The 27,472-nt window shown below is 33.4% G+C and overlaps 1 protein-coding gene across 1 annotated transcript; it reads right to left on the bottom strand.

Moving 5' to 3' along the window:
• Positions 1-8: 8 nt before the first annotated feature.
• On the bottom strand, positions 9-26,295 carry LOC133321370 (tyrosine-protein kinase Drl). Its single transcript, XM_061530458.1, has 4 exons — positions 26,187-26,295; positions 831-2,199; positions 254-550; positions 9-125 (listed from the first exon to the last, which is right to left on the bottom strand). Exons 1-4 carry the CDS (start codon positions 26,293-26,295, stop codon positions 14-16), a joined length of 1,887 nt encoding a protein of 628 aa, XP_061386442.1. The 3' UTR covers positions 9-13.
• Positions 26,296-27,472: the final 1,177 nt, after the last annotated feature.

Raw genomic sequence — 27,472 nt, 5'->3', positions numbered from 1 at the left:
CAAACGCAACGGTTTACACATAACGTGTAATTTGTGTGTGGAATTCCGATAAACAGACTTGTAGTTGACTAAATGAGGGTCTTTCCGTGGGTAAAGAAGCCCAACAGTAGGCCATAATTGTGAATCTGTAAGAAGAAGAAGAACAAAAAGAAAATGGTTGCAATTGATTAGAGAAATAAAGAAGCCGATTTAGCAGCAAGGATATATTTACAACGATTTCAAATAAATTATTTCATATAAAACAAAAACTTACAATTCGTCGGGACAATTAAAGGGCTGCGCAAGTCTGTAACCATCCTTGAGATAATGCTCCATTTCATAGGGATCGATTTCAGCATAAGGCATTTTTGCTAACGTGCACATCTCCCACATCAAAACACCGAAAGACCAGACATCACTGCCCTCGTTGAAGTGTTTCTTTTGTATTGCCTCCAGAGACATCCATTTGATGGGTCGGTTTTCACCATCGCCAAGGCAATGATAATCCCCTGGGAACAAGTCACGGCTTAAAGAGCTATCACAAAGTTTTACACGCAACTGATCATCAATACTAACAAAATAAAGGATATAAAGAAAAAACATTTTAATTGCGTCACTTTTTTCTCTTTCAACTGAAAAACTATTTAGGATTTTAGACACAAAAGTATGTATGCAATAACAATTGAGTTTCAAGTCAGAGAGGATGCCATGGAAATACCCATTCTTATCCACAAACTCAGTTTTTGTTTGTCTGACTTCCGACATTTGGCCAAACAAACAACAACTTCCTCTTTGAGTTGAAGTTATTAATATGTGCATTGTGTTATTAAATATACTATCTAAATACTTACACACAATTTCTAGCTGCAATATCTTTGTGTATTACACCGTGATTATGCAGATGTTCCATGGCCATGGCTAGCTGCGATGACATAAGCACTGTCTGGATAGTTGTAACACTGCGAGCGTAGGCAGGCTCTTGCAAAAACAATTTCAAGTTGCGGGAATTACTTGCAGCGGCGTACAGCACAAAGGGTGTGGTATAATCCTCTATCGATACACCCAGTATGGAGAGGACGTTGGGATGAGAGGCCTCGTACAACATCATACCCTCTTGCAGCAACAATGTCACTTGCATCTGATTAGCATGCTGGGCAACTGTCTTCACCAAAACTTCCTGGCAGTCGTTATAGGTACCGCGATATATGCGACCGTAGGTACCTTCCTGTAGCAAACAGGAGAGGCGAACGCGGCATTTCTGAACGTTCAGCTCGTTGAGACGTCGACTGAATTCCTCCGGTTCATGTTCATATTCACGGAAGGGCCGGGTCAGTGTGGCATAGGTAGGTGTAATGGTGGATGGGCAGGCATATATGGAGTTGTGTGCCGTCGACGATATGGTGGGCAAACGCTGAAAGCTGGCTGTTTTTATTAGATGTACACCATGATGGTTGGGTCGCTTCGTCGGCCCCTTGGCACAATAAGCAATTAAGATTAAGGTTGTCACAAGGATTAGCGCCAACACAACACCAATTATTAAAGTTATTAGACCGCCAGTCGGTGGTGCTATTGTCTCCTTCAGCATGGGATCAAATTCATGCAGTATGCCACCTCCGCCCATTGACATTCCACCGCCATTCACACTGTTGTCACTCAAATGGTGATTGTTGATGCCATCCTCCGATGAGTGTTCCTCGAGGCGTGAGTTGTCAACCACAGACGATGTGTCATGCAAAAAGCCATCACCCATGCCCATGCCCGATAAGCCAGAACCTGACACACCACCACCACCGCCGCCACCATTATGTTCGACACTTTGATGGGCTTCGTTGTGGCTGCCGTCCTCCTGCAGACCGGCTAGACAAATTTTCTTACGTCTAAATACTAAATCAGTTATGTTGTTCGTCTGATGATCCAATATTATTTCAACGGAAATGGTCACTTCCACTTCGGCATCTCGCAGGCCGGAGCACTTCATGCCAATGGCGAATGTCTGCGGTTCCAGGGGTATTTCGCCAATACGTGAAATATTCACCGTTGGTCGCGGCAGCACTGACGGATCCGAAGTGATTATGTTGAGGCTGTAGGCCAGCGGATTATGTGCCAGGCTCTGCCATGTAAATGATATTTCATTAATGTTGGCCGGCACCGGTACGGCAAAATTTAAAGCATAATCATTGACTTGGCCTTCGCGTACATAGTACAATTCAGCAGAAACACCTGCAAAACAAACGAAACAAAGATAACATTGTTGTAGTATTAAACGAATAAATAAATGCCGTAGGACAAACCCTGGATACCACTGCCACCAGCCAGACAGACAGATAGACACTGACGGTTGGTTCGTTGGTTGGTAGCTGATTGTATGTGCAAAGCGAAAAAGAAATCTACTTTGTTTTTTTAAAACCTTTGGTTATTGAAATATTTGAGCAAAAAAAAAAGAAATAACGAACCGTACAAAATGGATCCAAACCATTTACCAAGGATTTGTGTTGAAAGAAAAATTAAATTATTAGCAAACTCGAATGAAAAAATCCCTCTCTAACTAAAAAAAAGATTCATGGACATATTTTTTTATTGAACATTATTTCCAAAACTTATTTAAATATAGACAATAAGGTTGAAAACATTTTTAAAACATGGTCCTTTCTAGAACCTACAATAATCGACTATTTAAAACTTTTTACACGAAAATCGTTATTGTACAAAAAAACTAGTAAAACTTTGAATCACATGTAACCAAAATGTCGCTCTACCCGAGCAATTTATCTGAGTAATAAATCAACTTGAACTTCTGATTGGCTGTTGTGTTGGTTTTAAAGGATTGCAATAAAATTCTGACTTTCTTGAAGTTTTCCATTCCAGAACTTTTCGTATTACTATGGGAAGGATTTTGACAAATTTTCCTTTATTATTAAAAATTACTAGAATACAACAAAAGTTGTAGTTCTTCGATAAATAAAAAATATTATATACATACATACATATGTCATGAAAATCGAACAATATGAAATTTTCAAAATAAATTAAAACTTTTGATTATCGCATCGTTTTAATTCCCATCCTATATTTGACACTTGACAGTTTAGCGCATGAAAAACGCCCTGCCCAATAATCCCTAAAATTGTCTTTAACGCCACGTTCCACATACCATAACTGATTTACCTTTCCATCAAAAAACCAATGGACACATCCACAAACAGTAAACTTTTTTAATTTATAAAAATAAACATTTGTTGGGAACAACCACAACAACAAGAATGGCAAAAAACGAAATATATACAAGAGGAAGAAAAGAAGTAATAATCTGTCCATTACAAACCGGCTGCTGGTAGTAATGTTGTGCTCCAAGAACATCTCAAGCTATAAATTCAAAAAATGCAAACAGTTGTCCATCATTCATCTGTGCCAGGCCAACAATCGGGCCATACACCGGCTCGGCCCCACCCGGTAAGCAATAATCAAATTTATCGGCCACTTGTCAAAACACTTCTCCCACAACCATACACGGTGTCGAAGAAAAAAGAACGATAGACAAATCATATGCTGGGCTTTTTGTGAGTGTAAATCTCGCCTTTCCTGATTCGCTTGGGAACCACTTCCCCCACTAACTACCCCCAGGGTAAAAAAAAAACAAAAACGAAACAAGAGTATTCCTAGGCCGTCTACTTTCCTCAGCATGGCAAAAAATGATGGATGACGACTCAGCGTTTGGTTAAACATTTGCCCCAACCATTGCCAAGGCGATAATCAAAAGTCGAGAATGAAAAGCTAAAAAAGTTTCTTTGTTTCACTTTGGTTTGTTTACAGTTCCGATATAATTGAATTGAAGCAAATTCCCCGACTGAAAATACCCAACAAAACTTGGGTATGGTAATAATGTTCAAAGTTAAAGCCAGACAGACGACGATTAATGAACGAATGAATGTCGGAGATCCCAGGATGAAGACAATTGTCAAACGACAATTGATGGAGGAAAGTCATTAAAGAATGAAGGAAAGCCAACTCATATGAATGAAAGAATAATTTTAAACTTTTTCTCTTTTCCATAATCGGACATAACTTTTTGAATTGTTTATTTGAATTTTGTTAAGAAATGTAGAATCTACAGAAATATTATGCATTACATACATGCGGATATTCGAATATTCACAAATGCTAAATTAATTTCAAAATATTTTTGTTTTTTTAGTAATTACTGAATTTATTTGATGATATTTGATATCCACAATTTTTTATTTTTTGCAAAAAATGCAAAAATTAAAAAAAAAATACTTAAATTATTGCCTATTTGCCATAACATCATATTTTTGAGCTTACCTAATTGAGACCCCATGTTGTGTTTATTTGGATGTACATACATGTGTTTTTCCTTCAAAGTCGAATCTAATAGATTGAAGATGAAGACATTGTTTATTTTTCTAATTAAAAATGCATCACCTTAAACGACAAACAGAATCAGAAATACGAATGAAAAGTATACAAACAAAATCGAAATTGACGGATTCGTGAATAGATTGGCATTGATGCTAAGACCAACACTTAATTTATTCTACCACATATTCTGACGTTTGTTTTTGTAGACAAGCAAAGTGACGAACGGTTGGGCTGCCGGATAGGCATAAGGATCAACGTAAAGATGACGATACTGATGATGAGCCCATGATGCCATGAGGTTTATTTTTTTTTTAATGAAATGGTGCCAAAGAAATTCACACTTCAATGGTCATTGCCAGAGTAAGAATTATGCGAACGATAGATAGTTTTCCTAGTACTTGACGGGTTGATGGAGAAAAGTAAAAATGACAGAAATTCCTTAGTCTGGCAGCCTTCAGTGGAAGTAAGTGATGTATCCATGGTATAAGGAAAGTCTTTAAACAATTCAACCAACTATGCGTCCATCGGCTAGTATGTCAATTCATCCATGCAACACAAAGTCATATCAACAAACTACGAGTTTTTTTATCAACGAGGGTATTACAATATGTTGAGAAATTATTTAGACTTTAATACATACATATACATATATGTAAAAAATAATCGATACTAAACACATTACGTTAGCTCTAACTATTAAAAATGTGCTCAAACTGCAGCTCTCCTCTCCTCGTTCACTTGCATATATGTATGTAACGCCTGTAAAACTATACATACTTACATGGATACTGACCAAATATTACTTCCACATCAACATTCATTGGCAGTTTTCGAATGTCCGTTCAGAGGAAAAGCTTTTGACCATCTATGATAACATAAACTAGCAAAAAAGAACAGAAGAAGATGGGTAATGTGATTTCAAAAACAGATTGGTATGCACATCACTGCAACACAACAAACGCACACACACACACATCCTAACACATATCCATCTACAATGGTGGACACAAGTTGTCGTAGTGATCGTTGCTACTCTAGCAGCAATAGTTACCAAAAGCTCAAAGACTATTAAAAAATGCAACAGAGAAACAAACGCCAGAGAAAAGCACAAACGCTAAAGTCCAACAAGGCAAACGACAAAATATGGACAGTCTCTGAAACAGGCTATACACACCAACGAGCAACCGACCGACCGGCCGGCCGACCTGGCCGCATCCAGCATTCAATGCAACACGAGAACAGATAGCAGTTACAACAGCCACAACTATGGTTAAAATATCATGATGCATGATGCATAATGATTATGATGTGGTCAAGTAGAGCTCAACTGACCGACCGCAACATGGCCCAATCAACGTCAGCACAAACACATACTGCCCCCACCTCCCAAAACAAGGACCATATACATATACGCGGACAGACATACGCATCCAGTGATGTAGTTAAGAAAACATTGGAGCTTCCAACAATAAGTTGCAGATGACCAGGAGCAGAAAAAATTGCTAGGCTTAAATGTGAATATGTGACCAGATTGAACATAAGCGAGTGTCATGTGCTCTGGTGAAAATGTCACATGTTGTTCGGGCCGGAGTAACCGGGGTAACGATGCGAACTTTTGAATATATAGGGAGGTCAGCTAAGGATTCTTTACCATCACATATGGATTTTTGGGAAAAGGTGCTGCTAGAACAAATTCATTATAGGGGTTTGGAATATAGTGCGAAAACTTGTAAAAATGTCAAATATAATTGGCAATTCTTCAAAAGGTTCCGTCTCATTTTAAAAATTATTACTGCATTTCCAATCCAAACTATCGAATATTAAAAACATCCAAGATAAATTTAAAAATTTTACATAGCCCTACTTACAGATTTATTTCTTGTACATTGAAGTACCTACCACAGATTTCCAAACCGAAAATCCATAATTTTTTTCAGAACACAAGCAAAAAAGATCGTCTAATCGAACTTAAAGGTGTTTTTACTTGTACATATATTCTTATGTTCTTCTCATAAAACATAAACCAAATGTGTATTTTTCTTATAAATTATTTATATTTAAATTATTGAAAACATTATTTTATATTACAAATAAATAATATTACTATTAACATGGTCACCCCATATATCATTTAGTGTATGCCGAGTTTCCGAGAATTACCTCTTGTCATTACATTCGCAATGCAGTGTGCGTCCGTAGGAGTTATTGTTGCTGTACACATGTCCATGAATACGGATTGATCTTGGCCGTTAGTTTGGATTCATGGCAGTCGTGTAGTCACCGTTCTATCTTTGGCATTTAGTCACTTGTAGAAGACAACATGGAGTCTGGTATTAAGCATTTAAACGTATCGAACATAAAACCCCCGGTACAAAGATAGAATATGTTATGTAGTTGTAAGACAGACATGTTAGCTGCTGCTGCCTTCCTGGTGATGTTGCAGTGCAGCTACTTGTAAGTTGGCTGATGTTGTTATGCCTCTTATGGAAATTAGTTTCCTGTATTAAATTATGTACAAGTACTTTTATACCCTGCAACATATTCGCATGGTAGTACATGTGAAGCAACGGCTACAAACTGCAACAACACCATGTTTAAGCCTTTTATTGTTGTTAAGCAATTAATTTAGCAAACGCAAATAAATTCATTATAACAACAGCATTTTTGCTCTATGATCTTTAGAGAGAATGTTTGACAAATTGTAAATATGTTTTAAAGCTATTTTCCCAGGAATAGGGAATATTTTACGAAATCTTTATGAATAAGTTTTCGTATGTTGGACACGTATACTGATATGTAATGAAGTGTTAAATAGTTTTCACTGACTGATGTCAACATAAAAAATCTGCATAATGAATTCAACCACTAAACAATGATTTCATTTTATGTCGAACTCCATTTCTTTTTATTTGACAAAAAATGTTCGATTTTCTATACGAATAGATTCAAGATTTAATCACTCCGTATCCCTGCTTTAAGGAAACAAATTTCACCTATTTTTATTATAAATCAATCAGAAGTTTTTTTCTTAAACAGAGAGTTGTTGTAATTCACCCAAATTCATTCAAATCGTGTTTTACAGGCCGTTAAATTGATTCCATGTAACATTTCTTTCTGGCTAAGCACGACGACAACGACGTCGACAAAATTGCCTTTCACATTTTATTAATTCTTAAATAAAACTAAGCTTATCAATTTTTTAATAGCATTACACTTACAAACATTTCATTACATTTATTTTCTGTCCAATCTTAAATTTTCCCTTAGGACATTTGTTCCGCACTGGCCCAAGAACGCTTGCTTGGCTGTGCTGTGCTCTACCATTTATGTGGGTAATCAGTTTAACGCTGCTTTATTTAACATTAATGCTTATACATCCCCTCCCGCCCCTCAAAAGATAAAAAGCTAACATTTCCCATAGCATAAGAGCTACAGTAGTGAAATCAAATAAATGTTCATAATTTTTGTAGAAGTGACAGTTCAAGAGGACCAGAAGCACTTTCTTCAATGGCCAGTAATAATGAACCAGAGAAAATGAACGACAATAAAATAAAACTTAATTTTGTTTAATAATCAGTGGCATCACTTTATGCCGAATATTTGTAGCCCATTGGACAAACGGACGGACGGAACTTAATTAAAACAATAATAAAAAAAGTCATTTCACTTGGTATGTTCATTTCACTAACAACTACTATTATTGACAGTGGAGGAGAAAATGGATAATTATTATGATGATTATTGAATCAATATAAGTTCGCTTTTAATAAAAACAAAAAAACAATTTAAAATGTATTTAATAAACATTATGAAATACTTATACTCCAATGGGCGATAATAATTAAAATAAAAATTGTACACAAACGAAAAAAGAAAATTTAACATAAGTCAAAGGAAATAAATATTGATGTTGAGGATATTTTAAAAATTTGCTAGAAGTGGAAAACATATACTTTACACTCAGAATTAAAATAAACAGTATTTCCCAGAAATAAGAAAATATACCAACTTCTAAAAATTGTATGTTTAAGAAAATATTCAATTATTTTGTAATTCTATTTCAACAAGTGTTCATTTACTTCATCAACGTAAATTTGAATTCCTGCAATATTCCATGATATATATTTATGATATGATATTTATATGATATGATATGATATTTATATTACTTCTAGAATATTTAAATATTTTTGCCACTTTTTCCAAAATATTGGGCTCATATTTGTTAATTGGAGTTCTCTTCGAAAGTTCTTAGCGGCATTTTCAGCTGATGTGGCGATATGTAGAGCAATATAGTTTTTTCCCTACTTTAAATCGGCAATATCTATAAAGTGACAGATTTAGGTGATAAAATATTCATAAAAAAAGTAAAGCTATTAAAGATTCTCTTGCAAAGTGACAAATTCCACTACCCTTTCCAACCATGAATTATTCAAAACATCTTGCAAATTTGTTATATTTTTTCAAAGTTTGAATTTATTTAAGTACCTTTTTTGTATTTAAGAACATTTTTCTTAAAAAACATCTACCCTCATCAATTTATTATATTTTCCTATAAATAGAAACCCAACTAAGTAGTTATAAAAATAAGCCATATTTAGTTTTAATATTTCTATTTTTTCTCTCACCCCAAACCCCTCCCATCATCATCATCCTTTTCAATTTTAGGTGTGAAATTGCTTTTCAAAATATTCCCACCCCTTATTAAAAATTCTTTTGTGTTGGCATCGGTTAGCCATTGTATATCCATAAATCATCAAAACTAGGTTTTTGTGTAGTTTGTATGTGTGTGTGTGAGCATGTTTAGTATATTTTGATTTAGAATAAATATCTCTTTGCTTCTGTTTTGAAATAGAGCGTTGTTGGCCTATATATTCATGGTGGTCATGGTGTTGGTCTTATTTATAGCCCCAACATGATTTGTTTATAATAAAATAGAAAACAAAACACAAACACACTTCTATACACAATGTTAATATTCAAACATGTTTTTCCTGAAAATATTGACATTCTCGTTTGTCATTCAAATGCAGGACCGAAGTTTAGTTTCTGACTTAAAAATGGATTTTGCATTTTGACATATTTGTGTAGATGTTAGCTATACCCATATCACTGAAAACTCGTTCTAAACGCCAATCTATTTTTTCAAATTTTTCAATTTGAAAACTCTGCAACGAGGTACAAAATATAAGGGATCAGTGTGAGGAAAAAACTTTTAATTTGACATGTGAAGATAATCAAATTAAAAAAGTGTGAAATGTTGGTTTTTTCTCGTTTGTGTTTCCTTTTGTTGGTGACAAATGAAAGGACACCCGCTCCCTCTTCTGCCTTGCAGCCATGATGTAATTAGTTTTATTTTAATCCTATTAAATGGTATTTCACTTTTCAAAAACTCCAGAATCCTTATACAAGGATCAGGCGAGCGTGTGTGCGTCCGCATTCATCCATACATTCTGGGCGGATGAATGGTTTGGACATTGTTAAGAGACCATGAAATATTTGGTAATTTTCTCATTTTTGTTTTTGGCAATTGTTTTCGACAAGGGTGTCATCATCTCGTTGACTAGACTTTACGTTACGCCTATCAAAGACACCAAAGAAAATTAATTCAAGTAGCTGTGAAACAATTTAACACACACACAGATATACACAACAATAAGCCAACGATAATGAAGAGAATGTATTTGGAGAAGTGGATTAAATTAATCTTTTAATTACCTGAAATTACAACAAAATTTATAATATGTTACACAAAGGGTGGTATTTGCCACCGTTTAGCCCTCTGCCTCTGTGATTAACTCAATTATCAACCTGTGGTTTGAAGTTATTTTAGAAAATTATTTTCAATTAAAATTTCGTAATTCAAGTATTCAGTATTTGCATTTCTTTGTATGTTTATAAAATATTTGTGGTTGACAAATTCAGAGAAATTCTATCGCCTATTTTTTGTCGGTTGCATGACTGTATGATAATGAAAATACGTTTTTATTTCAAATATTTCAATTGTCAGCACACTTGACTATTTTCTTTCTATATTGGTATTTGACAGTACAAATATAATATAAATGTGCATGGCTGTTCTAGTTTCCTTCTCTAGTTCAAGGAAAATTCCCACAAATGCTTATATTCGAGGCAATGGAAAACACCACATGGACCAGAAAAAGAAATGTAAATATACATATGTATATGTATAACGCATATACACAATAAGGTGGCACTTGGCCAGACATAGGGGAAATGTACGCATATTATGTCATGTGGAGCGGAATCCTTGAAGAGGAAGAGAGAGAGGCAGAGACATAACCCAAAACTACAGCGAGACAAATTGCAGCCTCAATTGTTACGTCTTAAGAGGGGTTATTTTAAATAATTTATTGCAATTGTAAATATTTGTATTTATTGTATATAAATATTACAACAGGATATTGACAACAACAACCACAGCTAACTTCTATGACAATAAATTCAATAAAGAAAAAAGTATTCAATTTCATATACCAATCTTCCCATTCAGCGCTGACTAGTGAAAGAGGGTGAAATGTTACGGGAATTTCTTTCTTTTATGGCACACAACACACAGTCACCTCTTCAATTCGATGTTTTAGCATTGTAACAATTTTGTAAAGATACAAAACCATATGTGTCACCATGGGACACAATCGTGATGGAAAAAAATTCAAAACATACAGACAATGGTACTTAGAACGTTAAGAAGAAAAAAGAAAAACATATATGTATGTATATGTATAACTTTGTTCGAGGATCTAAAAATAAATTTAGTCAACTTGATAAAATATGACTTGCAGTTCTTCTGTCGACATCAGTCGTCTTATACGAATATTATTTGGCCGTGACACCAGGTTAAAGGTTAAATGCCTAGAAATTTTACTGGTACGTCTGTAAGAAATGTGTAAAAAACCTATTCATTGACAGAAATAACTCCCAAACCCATTGGGAAGTTTTTCCCGGACATCATTAAAAATTAGTATCATTCTAATTTTTTATTATAGTGATAAATTAGAATTTGTTTAAAATTTGCATGAAATTAGCTGATCTTAAAAACAAAACGTTCGAAGACAAAAATGCAAACTTTAAATATTTTAAATTTTATATCTGTAAAACAGGAAATGGATCAATAACAATTGATATAATATGTCAATGGACGAAATAAGTATTCACAATACATCTGTTCCAAAATCGGTTGATTACAATTGGTCATAGCAAAAACAAAAACCAAAAAAAAAACAAATTACCTAATATTATCATACTGCACCTTCTTGTCACATAACTTCGTGTATGGCCATGATAAGTATGAATTGTTGCAGATGTACTAGACTATACTATACTACGAATGTACTATGTCTCCAAATGCATCAGGTTTTCGATAAGTATGTATTGTACAAAAATATCCATGTGCATACGTTGTTCATTTTCATTTTGTTGTTGTTGCTGCATTTTTATATATAGTTTCCAAAAAAAATGTTTGTTTACGTAGTTACAATTGCAACAATTGTTTTCCCTCCATCACTGCAGTTCGCTTTATCGAGGTCTGGTGTGAGTTTGGTTCCATTCCGGAATAGCAACTGCAAACCCATATTGTATTGCAATCAAGAGTGGTGGCACATAAAAGACTCCAACACACATACATACGAATGTACTGTGGCAATGCTGCATGCTGCGTCTTCTATGGATAATAATAACAATTGCGACGATGATGGTAATTCTTGTAACAATGATGACGCTCATCATCGTCGTCATCATGCGGGTGGCATTATTTTCCATCACTGTGGTGCAGCAGCTCACATTAACTCCCCATTTGTTTTGTGTCACATTTGGAACGTGCTGTTCATAAAAAATTGTCTACATTTTCAATTTCATTTTGCACAGAAAGCCAGGGAAACATACACAGAAGCTCAACGACAGCGAATGGAATTCGAAGAACACACATAAAATCAAATCGTTCCAGCATAGTCCTCAGTAAACATTTGGCTGTTTTGGCACAATGAAACAAAACAAAACCACACACAGAAAGGAACAAATGAAATTCTTAAGTGGTAGCAATTCAAAATTTATTAAATAACACCGGGTAGTAAAGTAATTTAATGTTAGGCAGGCGATTGGTATTTAATTGAGAGAAATATCATTTCCCCAGAACATTTATTTCTAAAAGTGCTTTATTATTTAAAATTTATGTCTGTCAGTTTGTTTTTGTTTTTTTTTTCATTGTGTAAGCACAAATATTTTCTTGTTTAATAAATTACTATAACATATATATGTATACTTTTATCATTAATACATACATACTCGTACTGTGTTGACTTGCATTCAATTTATTTTTAATGGAACAAGGAACAATATTGAGTTAAAAAAATAAAATGCAGATTACAATAATATAAAAAATTTAAGTATGTCCACAGAATCGAAGTTGTTCCAAATTTTCCATTTTATATTATATTATATATAACCGACTTTGTGTAAATCATTATATTTCATATTTATTTCGAAATGGAGTTTTGAGTAGGTTTAAAAACTGGATTTTTTTGCGAAGTCTTGACAAAACTATTTCTTTAGATATACAGTTTTTCTAAAATTAATCAACACTTTTGGATTAGCCATTAATAATCAGTGTGATGAATGTCACGGACAGATTTTAATTGTCAAATGTACATCTGTTAGATGAAGTTAAAAGAATACCCATAAAAGTTATTAACCAACCACGAAGTGACACAATGTAATGAAATTCCATGGTCCTGAACTAGTGGAAATATCACTGCCACTGTAGAAATCAAATTCACAACGTGTGTGTCACTGGCACACCAAAGTGAAATAAAACCGAGTATTATTAAATGACACTTAGGGCTGGGATTCTCACACACAATCAATATCAATGAATGCATTAGCAATTTAGTATGGCTAGTCAGATATTATGGTCACGCATATAGGATACTGTCGAATAGAAAATGTTTTTCTGATTTGAGGGTCCCATTGCCATTAATAAACAAAATTTACTGTATTTTGAAGCCTTGGGCTTTTGTTTTAATAGTTGACTTTTTATTTGCTTCAAATTTCCGAAATTATATATATATATTCCCGACTTCGCTGATCCGGATTATTCGGTAATCCGGACTGCATTTCACAACTCATTAGGTGTTCTAAAGTTCTGATTGTTTGTCTCTATTTGACTATACAATCCGAATTAGGGTCTCCAATCAATTGTCCACATTAACGACATGTTACTGTATTCTAGAAAATAAATTGTATTATATTTTATAGAGGTATATGCCGTATACAACTTTTTGATGGTCCACAACTTAAAAGATCGTCAATACGATTCATTTTTAATGTTTTTGTTTTTTTTTTTTCAAAAACATATATAGAAATAAAAATAATTCCTGACGTTTTAGTTTCACATAACAAATTACCCTTTTGTCCATTCCACCCTAATGTACACACATTCGAACGCAATGCTTATAATCAAATTAACATCTAAATTCACAGCACGAACACAATATTGCAATTTAGTCAAATTGACACTTATTAAAGTGGAATGCTGCACCCGAGAGTCATTCGACATATCCATGCAGTTAGTTACACACCGTCATACATAGCTATGCATTCGTATGTGCAAAGACTAGGAAATCGGGTGTGAAATGCAAAGAGACGGACTAGGAAACGGAAGAACATTTTATATCAAGTGGGCCAACTACTACTAATTCATCCATATGTTGCTTTGTGTGTTGACAGACAATTACATTCAAATGAGTGGCACGTGCATGACATTCGCCGCTGCTGTCACTCAGACCAGACCAACGAATGGCATACAGTATTTATCCATGATTATAATCACAGCATCGCATAAATATCGTTTGCTCGCATTAGTCGCACAAGAAGACATCATCAAAGGGACAATTCTCTCACAACAACCGTGACAAAGACGAGCATTTAATTGTTTTCTTGTGGCTAGGGCGTCATTATTGCCATTTGATAATAAGAATCGTAATGATGATGTCGATGAAAGTCTTGTGGCCGAAGGGATCATCATTCGTGACGCAGTATTTCATTAGCCACAAATCTGTAGTCATTGATCGGGAAGGATGGTGCATAGATAATTAAAGAAGGTTGATACATACGCGGCAGCACGCCAAAAAGGAAATTGAACAAATACATTAATGTGTAAATATATATGTATGTATGTTCATACGTATGCTAACCATCCATTTGATAATAACGGTCATTGGGAATAGATAATAATGATTCACTTTGCATAATTGTCGTTGGCATTGTTTGTTACGCATACTTTATTGGTAACACCTACTATTCCACCTTTTATACTTCTATTCTCAATTAATACTGCTGTTGGCAAAAATATGTACGAGTCATTTTGGAATAGACATATTTACATTGTGCAACAAACAAAGTGTTCACAATGAGTTGATATCTTGAAAAAATGCAAATTTTACTGCAATTGTCAGTAACAATTTAAAATACAATACAACTTTACAGTAAATAAAACTCCTAGAATATTGTGTATATAACACGTTATTTGTATTGAATCTCGTAACTAGATGTGAAATCTCATCAATGAAGTGACGAATATTTTTTATTGGAATTCTCTTCACCCATACGTACATACATATATTCATTTATAATAAATTTATACATAATGGCCCAACACTTTCTCCATGCTCCATAAAAGTACTCGAAAATCTGTTTTTTTTTTTTATTTTGTACAACATTTTATTCTCAATTGTAAAATCATATATATGTACATATATACATATATATTTTTTTATGTAATTATATAGTTGTCGGAGCTCGTTTAAATGACTGTAATTAAGTTATTCCTATACGTTTCGAACAACATTGCCCATTGAGATTTATTGGCGAATGCGTTTTGTGTGCAGTGCAATTTAACAATATACAACACTTCACATTTCATGCTAAAATGTTCTCTCGTTTTTGTTTGTTTGTTTATTGTTGGCGTTGTACAGTCAGGATTTATGCCAGCAGTGTTCCATTTAACAATAATGCTTCCGGTATAGAACAAGTTATTTTTTGTTGGCAACAAAACAAAATAGGTCGGTCATTGTTTTTAGCAAACTGACAACTTAAATTTATTTTTTGTACAATTAATGTGCTACAAACAAATTCGATTTTAACTGCTTATTATCATCAATCACTTGATTACAAAACTATTTCTTTGTATGTGACAGTCGCTACGGCTGGTCGTTGTGCATTAAACTTATTAAATTGTTTGATATATTAAATCCAGCTAATAAATATTCGTCCATTTTCTACTAGGATTTTAATATGTGATCACATTCAGCGTGTAGTAGGGCCCGTACGTCATCAACATGTGTGACAGGCATGCAACACAATCAACGTGCAACTTGTTGTCATAACAACTTAGATGCTTCTATCGTTCGCCGAGGATGGATGCTACGTGATAGCATTTTTCGCGTCAAAACATATTTCGCACTTCACAGGCGAAATATTTTTAATTACATTTTAATTATTAAATTTTGAAAAAGTTGTTCCCATTTCTGCAATGTGGCACATTGTGTATATTTTGGCAACTATAAATAGATATTTGTAGAGCTATAACAATTTGTATTAAATTGTTGTTTCCTAGGCATAATAGAACCACTATTTTTTGATTGAGAGTGCCTGGCATTCGAATGTCGTCGATTAAATTTTATGGAAACTGAATTCTTAAATTCAATCCACTCTGCCTAACTTCCCTGTGCTGTGTTATTACATTTCATCGCAAAAGTGTCAGTCATTAGCAGGACCTTAAATCCATTAAACCCAAACTCTATTCATTGCAAACGGCAACAATGTTATTTAAAGGGATATTTTCAATAAAAATCTCATCATCACCGACACCATGGTAAAGACAATCATAGAGAACAACAACAACAGCAACAATCCAATAGAACATGCAATCAGGGTACGGCTGGATGCATGCATGGTTGGACGCTTGAATGGAACAGTGCGTCGTTATTAATAGGGATGATGGTAGTAGGTTGCACCAGCAACAGCCGCGTCTGTTTGCTTCCGGCTTGTGTTTGCATTCCTACTTCCCGTTGTTGTTGTTTTAAATAAATGTTTACTTTTCCTCTTTCCATTGTTACAGCGCCATGGCCATAGGTAAAAAGAGGAGTTACACGTTGGACAGATTTATCTTTATACTACCCTTGACAGAAGTCCACACACAACGACTCCTGCCCTATCCCTGTCCCTTTCGTAAACTAAAGCTAAATGACCAAGACTCTTTTGGACAAGTAACATGCGTATATGGCAGTGAGTGTGTGTGTGTGTGTAGGACTGTGTTTACTTTAGGCATTCTGGTCGATTAAGCAAATAATGCTAGAGTGTGGCAAAGGAAGCGCAATGTTGCATGTGAGGATGAGAGAGAAAGTGGCAAATGCTGTCAAAATTGACAGACCGTAGACAACAATTCTCACTTATTGTCAAAAATGTAATGTACCTATGCGATGCACATATGGTTTATCAAAGGGTCGACTCATAGACAGAAAACACCGGAAATTTAATAAAAAATACTTTAAGATAAGATTTTAATATGTGTTGAAATTTAAAAATAGATAATTTTCTATAGATTTTTTGACAAAGAAATATATTTCAAGGAACAAATATACAATATATTTCAAGGAACAATTTCAGTCTCGAAATCTTTTTAACAGAATCCTATAAAATAATATCAAAAACCTTCGAAAAGCCTTTTAAATTTATAAAATATCCATAACCTACCACATAAAGGAAACAAAGAATAACAACATTTTATATAACTGGTGGTTGTGCTGGTGGTCATTTCACATAAATTTGTTTAGAAAGATACACTCATAACCACCCTATCTCAACCACATTCGATTTTATCTAAATTTGTAACAGATACTAAATAGAAGTTTGTTTTTTTGCAACCACAACTTTGTCGACCGCCATTCTTGCCCCTCCTATAATATTGGCATTCCCGTGAGTGAGTGTGTGTGTGTATGTTTTGTCGGTTCATAAATGTAAAGGCAAATTTAATATAGGTCGGTCGTACTTTAAATGGAATTCATTTTAATTAAATTCAATTGCTTGTGTCCACTCAATGTGATTTATGGCCATTACTCACGACTGCAAGGAATAAAAATGAAATAGAGCCAAGACAACGACGGTAGTGCCAAACAACAACCACCACAGCAGCAATTACAAAATAACTAGAAAAAAACCAACTGAAGATAATGGCATACATGGGACCTGGGTCACTCTAGAGGCCTTTAAGTGAACTCTAATGGCATAACTATGGAAAGGCACACAAAGGAAAAGCTTTGATGTTTCGACAATAAAATAAATTCTAATCACAATACCATTCAAAAATTATAAAAAAAAACACTTTATATTGTTACCATTCATTCGTACTCGGTAACGCTGCTATATGGCTTCCACAAAAACACACATACGCACATTTATGTCGAAATCGCCCAAAGTCAAAAGTTAAATTTTTCTAATTGAACGAAATTATTTCTCTGAGAAAGGAAATGAAAATGTAAATTTTTGTAATAATTTAAATTGAGTCTGTCATCGACAGTAACAACAACTACAGCAACAACACCGCTGCCAGCAATCGCCATAAACGCAATCATGACAATAATCGCCTAATTAATTGTATTTAATTGCAATATTTAACAATACAATTTATTAGATTATATGCGTGGAGCAGTTTTCATTTGCTCTTCGTTGTGTGTGTTTGTAAAGCTGTTTCGTTTGTATTTGGTTGGAAAATAATTATGACCACTTATTATTATAGTTATTATTGTTGTTTGTAGTGCAGTATAGTTTGTTTGCTTTTGACTGCATTTAAAAATTTGCAAATATTTATTAATAAATAAATGTGTTAAAAAAAATATATGTATATAATCGAGAAATTATGTGTCGGGTATATATGGATAATGTATTTTTAGAATGAAGATTACATTGATAGACGGTATGTACCAAAGTTTTAGTTTGACATTTTGGACACTCCTGATTTTATATGGTTATTAAATACACCAAAATAGTACACGTTTCGGTCGCTGATCTTTCATATTCGAAATACCAAGCTAAAAATTGGCCATTGCTATGCAGGCCACAAGAAGATAAGCTTTTTTATAAAGCTTATCAATTTTCAAAGGTTTTAGATTTTCCCATTTTGGAGGATATAAAAAGTATGGCTCGGTTTAAAGTCATTTGCACTTGTTCCAAATATCTCCGTATTTACATAATTTCTACAAAAAGCAATGTCACCTTTGATAAAATTTGTGAGCGTGTTTAAGGCACCAAAATCATTTTACCGAACTAACTTGTTACAGATAGTAGTTAGAAATGTACCCAGTTGATTTCGAGACGTCCGTTGAATTTCGAACAATCATACAATAAAATGATGTAATAATTTCCAAAACCTAAATTTTTTTTCAACCCAATATGAATTCTAACATCCCAAAAAGCATACAAAAATCAGCCACAAAAAAGACTTACCCCTAACATTATGTGACTAATGGAACCACTAACAAATTATATTTTGTATGCTCACATATTATTCTAACCGCAGACAGACAAACCTAAACCGCCATAAAATGTGGAAAAAAATTTTAGTATTTTTTGCCCATTGTTAAATTCCCAATACTAAACTAACTATGGCCAATGTGGACCTTTTAAACGCAAGTATTGAAATAAATGTTATTACGTTATTGCGGATGACATCGCACTATATTTAAATGGTCATAAAATAAACGTACATACATATTCAAATGTGTAGGTGTATGTATATGTGTTTGTGTGTGTGTGTATTTGTGCAACGTTGTTAATGTTTTACAAATGGCAAATAAACGTGGACACTAATGGATTCATATATAAATTATTTATCATTTTACATCGAGAAGTCAGTATGAATTGTTAAATTCGAATAAATGGTTTTTGGAAATATTTTTTACGCCAAGAAATTGCAACAACCAGATTTAAATTCGACGGTTTGAGCGATTTTAATTAAATGAACATCAAAACTTTATATTCCATGGAAAGTCTGAAAGAAAATAGAAAGAATCTACAACTTGTCCTTTATGGTATCGAAAAAATAGAAAAAAATTAGTAGACACTTTCAATACGGGAACGGACCAATTGTTAATATGTTTCATGTCCACAATGTTAAATCGGAAATACTTAAGGGACAATTATATGAATGTTCTATGAATGATCATATTTTAGTTGTTTCCTCATCTATTTTAGTATCCCCATAATATATAATGTGAATATATTTTAATATTTAAAGTGTTCTTATGAATTATAGAAGATTATTAAATCGTAGTATTGCACTAAATCTAACTCAATTTTATTTTTCCGCCAGTTCTTAAACTTAATTTCATTTTTTTTATTATACAATTTACAAGTAAATCTACTTAAGATTTGCACAATGACTTGCTAAATTGTACACTTGAAATACTTTGACGAGGTCATTTAGTACCAAACCAAACTTGGCGTGCTAACCGAAAGATAGAAAAAAAACACACACATGACCACCCACCCACCAGCCAAGGAAAATTCCTTTTTCTGTGACATGTCCTTAAGGTGAATTTCGTGTGAATGTGCGTAACATTTTCACGTGCTATACATTTTTCACGAATATGTGCTGAGATAATAATTACAGCCTTGTTTAAATTTACAACACGTATATTTTGAAACAATCACTTAATTACAGTCGAGTGAGGTCAGGGAGAGAGAGAACCCGTGAAAAATGTCGTGTCACATTGTTATGAAAAGTCAGGTGTGGGTAACCTTTGTTTAAAATTAAAGGTTCTCTGTGGTGGTGATGGTGGGAGAACGCAGATTAATACGAATTTCACCTGACTTATTGTTTGCAGTGTAAACTTTTGTAATTTTCTGTGTAGGAGTTTTTGTTGTTAGTCAACGACAACAAAAAAATAGAAATGTAGAAATTGCGAGGATTTCTTACATTTTAATTATTTTGTTGTTGTCATTTCTTATACGACATCGTGAAGGTGTACGACATGTGTATGTATGTGCGTGTGCTTTGTATTTCGGAAATTGCTGTTGTAGTTGCCGTTCTCTCTCTCTCTTATTTGAATAAATAAAATACGTGATTAACTGTTTTATTCCGCACGTAGCTGTAAGACGCATGTAGAGTGTGTATTGACACTCACATATGTGTCACGCTCAAACCCACCCACTATTTAGATGCGTGTGTGTTTTAAGCTTGTACATATGTTTGTAGTATCTTACAGATCTCAATTAAAACTTTTCAAATCATTACAGCAATCACGTTTAAAATCTCGCAACTTCCTCTACCATTTCCCCGCCGAAGTCTTCTAAACCGCATAAAACCAAACAATATTAGTCGATATTCTGGCAGTGTTGCCATTGGAAATTTACAAAAATAGGAAACCCTTTAGGATAATAGCATTAAATAAGCTATAGAGCATATTATTTATGGTTCTTAATATACAACATATTCGACAAATACATCAATTACATGCTCTACTCTCGTCATTATATATATCCTGATCGATCGGATGGAACATTTCTAGAAAAACCTACAGTATATAGAAGATGGCATGGGAATGGTTGATATCTAATTCTATTTCCAACAAAGACAAATATGCTCTTTAGAGATATTGATGTTTTTATATATTGGGTCAATAAGTCTCGGCTTGTTTCAGCGCTACACTTCGACGATTAAGGACTTTTCTAAGCCTTTTTATTTCAAATTGCGGATTGTCGTGATTTTGTAAAAATTTTGAATAATGCGCATTCATTAAACATTCTATTTTTATGAAAAATTAATTGTTTTTCAAAAACTTGTGTCTGAAGTAACACTGATTATGGTATTACTTACAAAAATCATAATTTATTCAAGAATAGCTATTATTTAGATCTAAAAATTTGAAAAGTTTCAATGAATATTTTAACATAAATCTGTTACTTGAATATGTTAAACACAATTGACTTTCAACTTTGAGATAGTTACAAATATATAAGACTTGGGGTTGTATCTACCAGTTTGAGCAAGTGTGTATGTTCTTACATGTAAAATGCACAATTTTGAAAATTATCCATTTAAACGTCATTGATTTAAAAGATGTTGCCTTTTCGACACATTTAATTGATTGAAAATTGCAAAATGACAAAGCTATTGCAATTCCTTTTAAACCAATCTTATAATGCAGAAAATTATTTTAATTATTAATTTTTAGTAATTATTTTTTAGTTATTTGAATTTTGCCTGTAAAGGCGATGATCATTTGAATCAGTTTTAAGTTTTTTTTTCTCTTTCGAGTCGAGCTTAATGATCGAAGTTTTGCAATGAAAAAGAAACTCAAGAGCAGAACTTACGCTCTCACCATTATGCGATGAATTTCGCTTTTGGTTAGGCGCCTTTCAGGCATATTGGGATATGTGGCTTTAAAAAGGTCGTATGTAGATAATTGGTATTTTTGTCGCAGTTGATGCGAAATTGCATCTGCAAATTAAATTTAAATCTGTCACGGTTCGACAGCTAAGTGGTCCTATTCCAAAAATATTCTTACCGGATATGGTGATTACTTAATTTCTTCATTTTGCAATATTATCAATAATTTTTCCGACTTTTCGATTTCATAACCTTTCTCATAAATGCACCATACTTATTCCATCGAAAATTAAATTACATTTATTATGATCGTTTAAATCCAAACAGTGTCTTATTGGGTGAATCTCCTTAATGAAAATTGACATTTATCACAACCCGTCATAAATTAAAAAAATATATGCCACTGGATCTATCCTACACTAATGACTGCTTGCCACACGCACTGAATGCTATTGTTTTGTGAATGCATTCGCCAGAATTCCTACCGAAAAAGAATGAAAGCAATGTGGTGTCAAATATAAAATGTTGCCATGATAAGACATCAAACTGACAGCATTCGCATACACACAGATGGGGATTTACATGAATACCCCGATGACATGGTGTACAAATAAATACACATTTATGATTGATCGATGATGAATCCTAACCTGATGATGTCGCTGATAAGTCATTCACTACGGTCGATGTGGATGGTGGATGACGCGGATGGATATAATATCAACGTTAACAATTGGCGTTTTATAGCACGGTTGATTACTATCAAAATCGGACTATAGGTATTAGAGATTAGGTGAACAGCCAGCAGGTGACATGCCATGACATGTTTATAATAATCTTAAATGAAATCTGAAACCAAACAATAGTACTCTTTACAGTTTATGTGTGAATAATAAACTGGCGCTAGAATTACTAGAGTACCAGCTTGGAAGCTATAACATGAAAAATATGCTAAAAGCAAACAAACTGCCCTCTTTGCTGTATGCAGGCGGTCCGTCGCCATTGCTGTCAAACAGCCAGCCTACATGCAGATGTCTAACTCGTTCATGAAATATGGTCTGGATTTAGAAGTTGATTAAGTTATCTGGCGTTAGTTATCTGGTCCACAATAAATAAATCAAATGTTACCGTTTTGTGTAAATAAACAATAAATTTCCCCACCCCACCTCGCCGTTGCATGCGGTTGCACCGATGATGATTGTTGACACTACCCGGTCTACCAATAACAATAACAATCACATTCATTTCACGCCACATGGATTTCGGATTTGGGTTAACTCTGATAACAGTGTAGCAGGTACTCACCCATTATACTGCTCACAGTGACCAATGTTTGCTTGGCAAACCTAAGTGATTCCGATATCGTTTAGCTTGTAATACATTTTCAATGTTTATTTTTAATGATAGTGTATAGCGACAAGAAGCGAGAACATCAAATACCTTAAGCTGTCCTAAGTACAACACAATTTATTGTGTGTTGTATGGCGCTGCCGTGGGGATGGGGTGGAGGGGGTCATATTGCGCCACTCATATTAGCGGGCTAACACTTCATTTGGAAATTCTATACTCTATAAATCCACAGTAGCACAAACACACGCACACATGCATACAACGGCATTTCAGTGAATAAACAAATAAATCAAATCAGTCATCAATCGATCAATCACATTTCTGTTTACCCGAATGCCATTTGAAGATTTACTAATTTCACAAATAAACATTTCCCATTAATTTACAATGAATGGTAAACCACTCAACGTGCAAGAAGTTATCTTTCGTCGTTCCAGTCTCTCGCAACAGTTGCGCCCATATGGCAGGCGCTTTTTGATTCAATAATTGTCCCTACAAGTAAATTATCAGTTTTGAATTTTCAAATGGATTTTTATGTCACAACGTACTCTGCTGCATTGTGCTGCGTTGTTGTTTGTTTTGGTGTTTGCTAACGAACATCAGTATTTGTCAGGACAACATGTGTAACTAAAATTTAATTGTATCTCAAAATATTCGCAAACAAGAAACGCCTTTGAATAAATGCATATTCGAATGCAGTACAGTCGACAATGGATAAATATATATATTTTTTAATTTTTAATATTTTGTGGGGAAAATATCAAATCACCAAAACTATGCCTTAGGAATATAAATATGTGTATATAAGGTTGGACAGATCGTGAATTGGCACAGAAATCAGATGTTTCTTTTATGCTTGATGCCATTTTAAACAACGCGAAATAATATATTTGTTTATTGTCAAATAATATCAAATAATACATATTTTTTAATATTAAAACTCTGTTAATCAACATTTGTTTGATTTTTCCTTTATAAAAGGTTTTAGCACTTTTAGAGTACTAGAATATACCACATATTTACAAAGGCAGTACAAAATAGAATTTGCACTGAATTTGCATGAAAATACAAATATAATATTATCGTTTGCCTTTAACTTATGTATATTAATTTAGTACTTATTTTAGATTTTAAAATATCCAGTCAGCCGGATATAATGTGCGACCTTGTACGCCTAATTGAATCCAAATCTAAATTAGTCAAAAAGTAGTCTTGGAAGGCCTGCTGGTTCGTCAAAAAGTAATCTTTAAAGGTCTGTTGTTTAATGTAATATAATTGTTTATATTGGCAAGACATGGCGGGTTCCAAATTTTGATAATTAAATTTACAATAATTAAAATCAGTTTGCAATTTTGAAAACTCTTTTACAATGTAGTGTAGTGTATTGTAGCATCGTTCACTTCAAAATTTTATACCAAAAAATACTACAAATTAAGTAAAAAATATATTTTTGAAATTGTTGTCAACATAAAAATTCAAAGTAAGCAAAGTATTTAAGATTACTTTCTGAAAATTTCGGCAATCCTTATTAACATAACTTGGATTTGTGTATTTTTAGACAAATAAATTTCACATCTACATATATGGATGTTCTAACGCATTTCAGAAATCCACAGTCAAAATTCTAAACTAAAGAGGAAGAATTATCCGAAAATACTCATATTCATAAAAAATATGAACACCTACATATATGGGTTTACGTCCTAGTATTTCAAATTTAGGATCCACTACTTATAAAAGTGTTGATTAAAATGTCTATGATTTACTCAGTATTTAACTGAGTATGGGGTATGTAATCGGTCAACAGATTATGCAGAAATTAGTTAATCAATTATAAATTTATATTTAATTGATTTAATATAGCACAAGATTGACCTCAGTTGGGGGCAAATGTAAATCAGTATTTAAAGAATTGTCACATCAACTAGAAATGGAATCAGAAATGGTTTTGGTAAACGCTTTTCACAGAAATTTGAGATGCATGAAAATGAAGATTTAATTACCAACATTTAGAATTTTAAATTGATGGTCATAGATATATGAAACATTTTTCATAGTTTCCCAGGAGGGTTGATAAAACCCTATTGAAAATTTGTAGTTCTATCTAAAAAGTCGACCAAATAAACTATAACTAACGGACAATATGGTGAAAAATAACGCTAAAATATAACATCCCGAAAATATATTCAAATATGAAAATTCTTGTAGTTTATACAAGGTGTATTGTATTACAAAAACAACATTATTGTTATAGAAAATAAATTGTCAATGCCACAATTTAAAATTCATCTCTTATTTTTCTGGTACTCTTTGGAACCAAATTACAATAAATTCATTGGAAATATTATTGAAGTGAAGACCCTAATATATAACGACAATTTATTGTACCAAAAAAGTAAAAAACGTATTGATAGTCACTTTAGTTTTTTTAGATATTTCATTAGGTCTGTTTACACAAAAACAAGTAAAACATTAAAGATTGTTAAGGAAAAATCGAAAACAATTTCAAATTATTATAGATTCTTGCAGGTTCTGTTAATTAAAAAAATTGAATAATAGTGCTTATCTGTGGTTTATTTAATTAAGAAAATAATAATTTAATATTAAAATTCGTATAAGCCAAAACGTTTGTACTGATAGCAAAATACTATTAAAATATACACGCAAAAATGAGAAGTAAATATTATAACAGCTGAAATTGTATCCAAAAGTCCTGAAAAAAGTTCAGCTCCTTTTTTATATTGATATTGTAGCGACTATCACTTATAGAGACCAATTTCGCCGTCTGTCGTTGTAAGCGATTTTGACTGCATTACACATTTAAATAGGAATGACTTTTAGTTAAAAGAATTTACGGAAAATACATTTTAGAAACTTTTTCAAATCTTTTTTTTTTTTTTTTTTGTAATGTTGCGGTATTTGGATTACGGTCGTAAGAGTCCAATTGTTACATATTAATTATGTGAGATTTATTTGTCTTACAACTCTGTTCATTTACTTTGCATATGTACGTACATATATCCATAAAATTTGTCCTCAGTTATCTTTATAATACAGACTGATATTTAAAACTTACCGATTAGACGCATAACCTCGTGCAGATTAAGATAAACATTGAGATGGCTCTGGACGAGGCTACAAAATGCTAAGAATAGTAATCCAAAGACAGGTGCTGAGTTAAACATTGTTATTGCGAAAACAATTAACGAGTGTCAACTGCGAATTTTAGTTATTATTATTGGTTGTATATGTTTATAATTATCCTCCAATGTGTTTTTTAATTTATTTTATTTTTATATATATTTTTTTTTCAGATGTTAGATTATTGAATAATTGTAACTTTTTTCACTTATAAATACTTGTTTCTCGTCAGATAAGCATTTCAATGCATTTTAAGGATTCAAAATCTTTTTTCTTTTCTTCTTCTTTTATTTATTTTGTTTTATTTGCACTTTAATCCTTTGGTTGACACAATGTTTTGAATCTCGTAGCAATGTTTCCAAATTCATGACAAACAATTAAATAAAAAAAATGTTCCAAGATCTAACGATTCGAATCGGTATTGTTGTGTTGATTGTATTATTGATGTAATGTTACTATGTCCGTACTGCAGGCGATTTCAGTATTAAATACGTTCGATTAGTTGGAGATTTTCTTGTTCGGTCTTCGTCGTCGTAGTTATCGTTAACAAAAAATCCAAAAAGGCGCATCATCCGAGCATTTAATGTGCACACCGTGACGAGTTTCCAAGAACTGTCAACTGGATAAATAAACAAATCGCATCTGAGCCAAAAGATAGTCGCTATTGAACACCACTACCCAACGTCGACAACAACACAGACTGGAGCGCTTATGAAGCGCCAGCATAGAAACATTCGAAATCCACAACACAATACAGTCGTTTGGTGGTGGCAAGAGTGCTGTTATCACAGTTACCATTGGAGTATGGCAGTTTCATGTCCTCTCTCTCTTTCTCTCACTCTCTGGGTTCTCATTTGCTCACAAAGAAATTTGAGGGGCACGATGTTTATTTCCTTTGTATTAACATTGAATGAGCATTGAATTGGGTAGTATTTTTAACACTTGTGCTGCCATCTATGGGATAACAAAAGACGAATCAACATCCCCATGTGGAGGCGAAATATATATGTTTGCATTGGTACGTTAGTGAGTGCAGTTCCCCTTATTGCCAGATTGGAATTTATTGCTACAAAAAAAAACATGTAGGGGACATTTATCCACGTTTCCCCTTAGTAAAACAAAACTCGCGTATAAAAGTGGATTCTATTAGAACAGTAAATGATGTTTGTGGAAAGCGGCGTCGAAGTGAATCCCATTCAAAAAATTAAAAAAATTGTACGA

The sequence above is a fragment of the Musca vetustissima genome, unplaced genomic scaffold (assembly GCF_032173495.1).
Source record: "Musca vetustissima isolate MV318-11 ecotype Yass unplaced genomic scaffold, APGP_CSIRO_Mvet_v1 utg4044, whole genome shotgun sequence".
Classification (NCBI taxonomy): domain Eukaryota; kingdom Metazoa; phylum Arthropoda; class Insecta; order Diptera; family Muscidae; genus Musca; species Musca vetustissima.
This window is presented reverse-complemented; position numbering and strand designations above follow the sequence as displayed.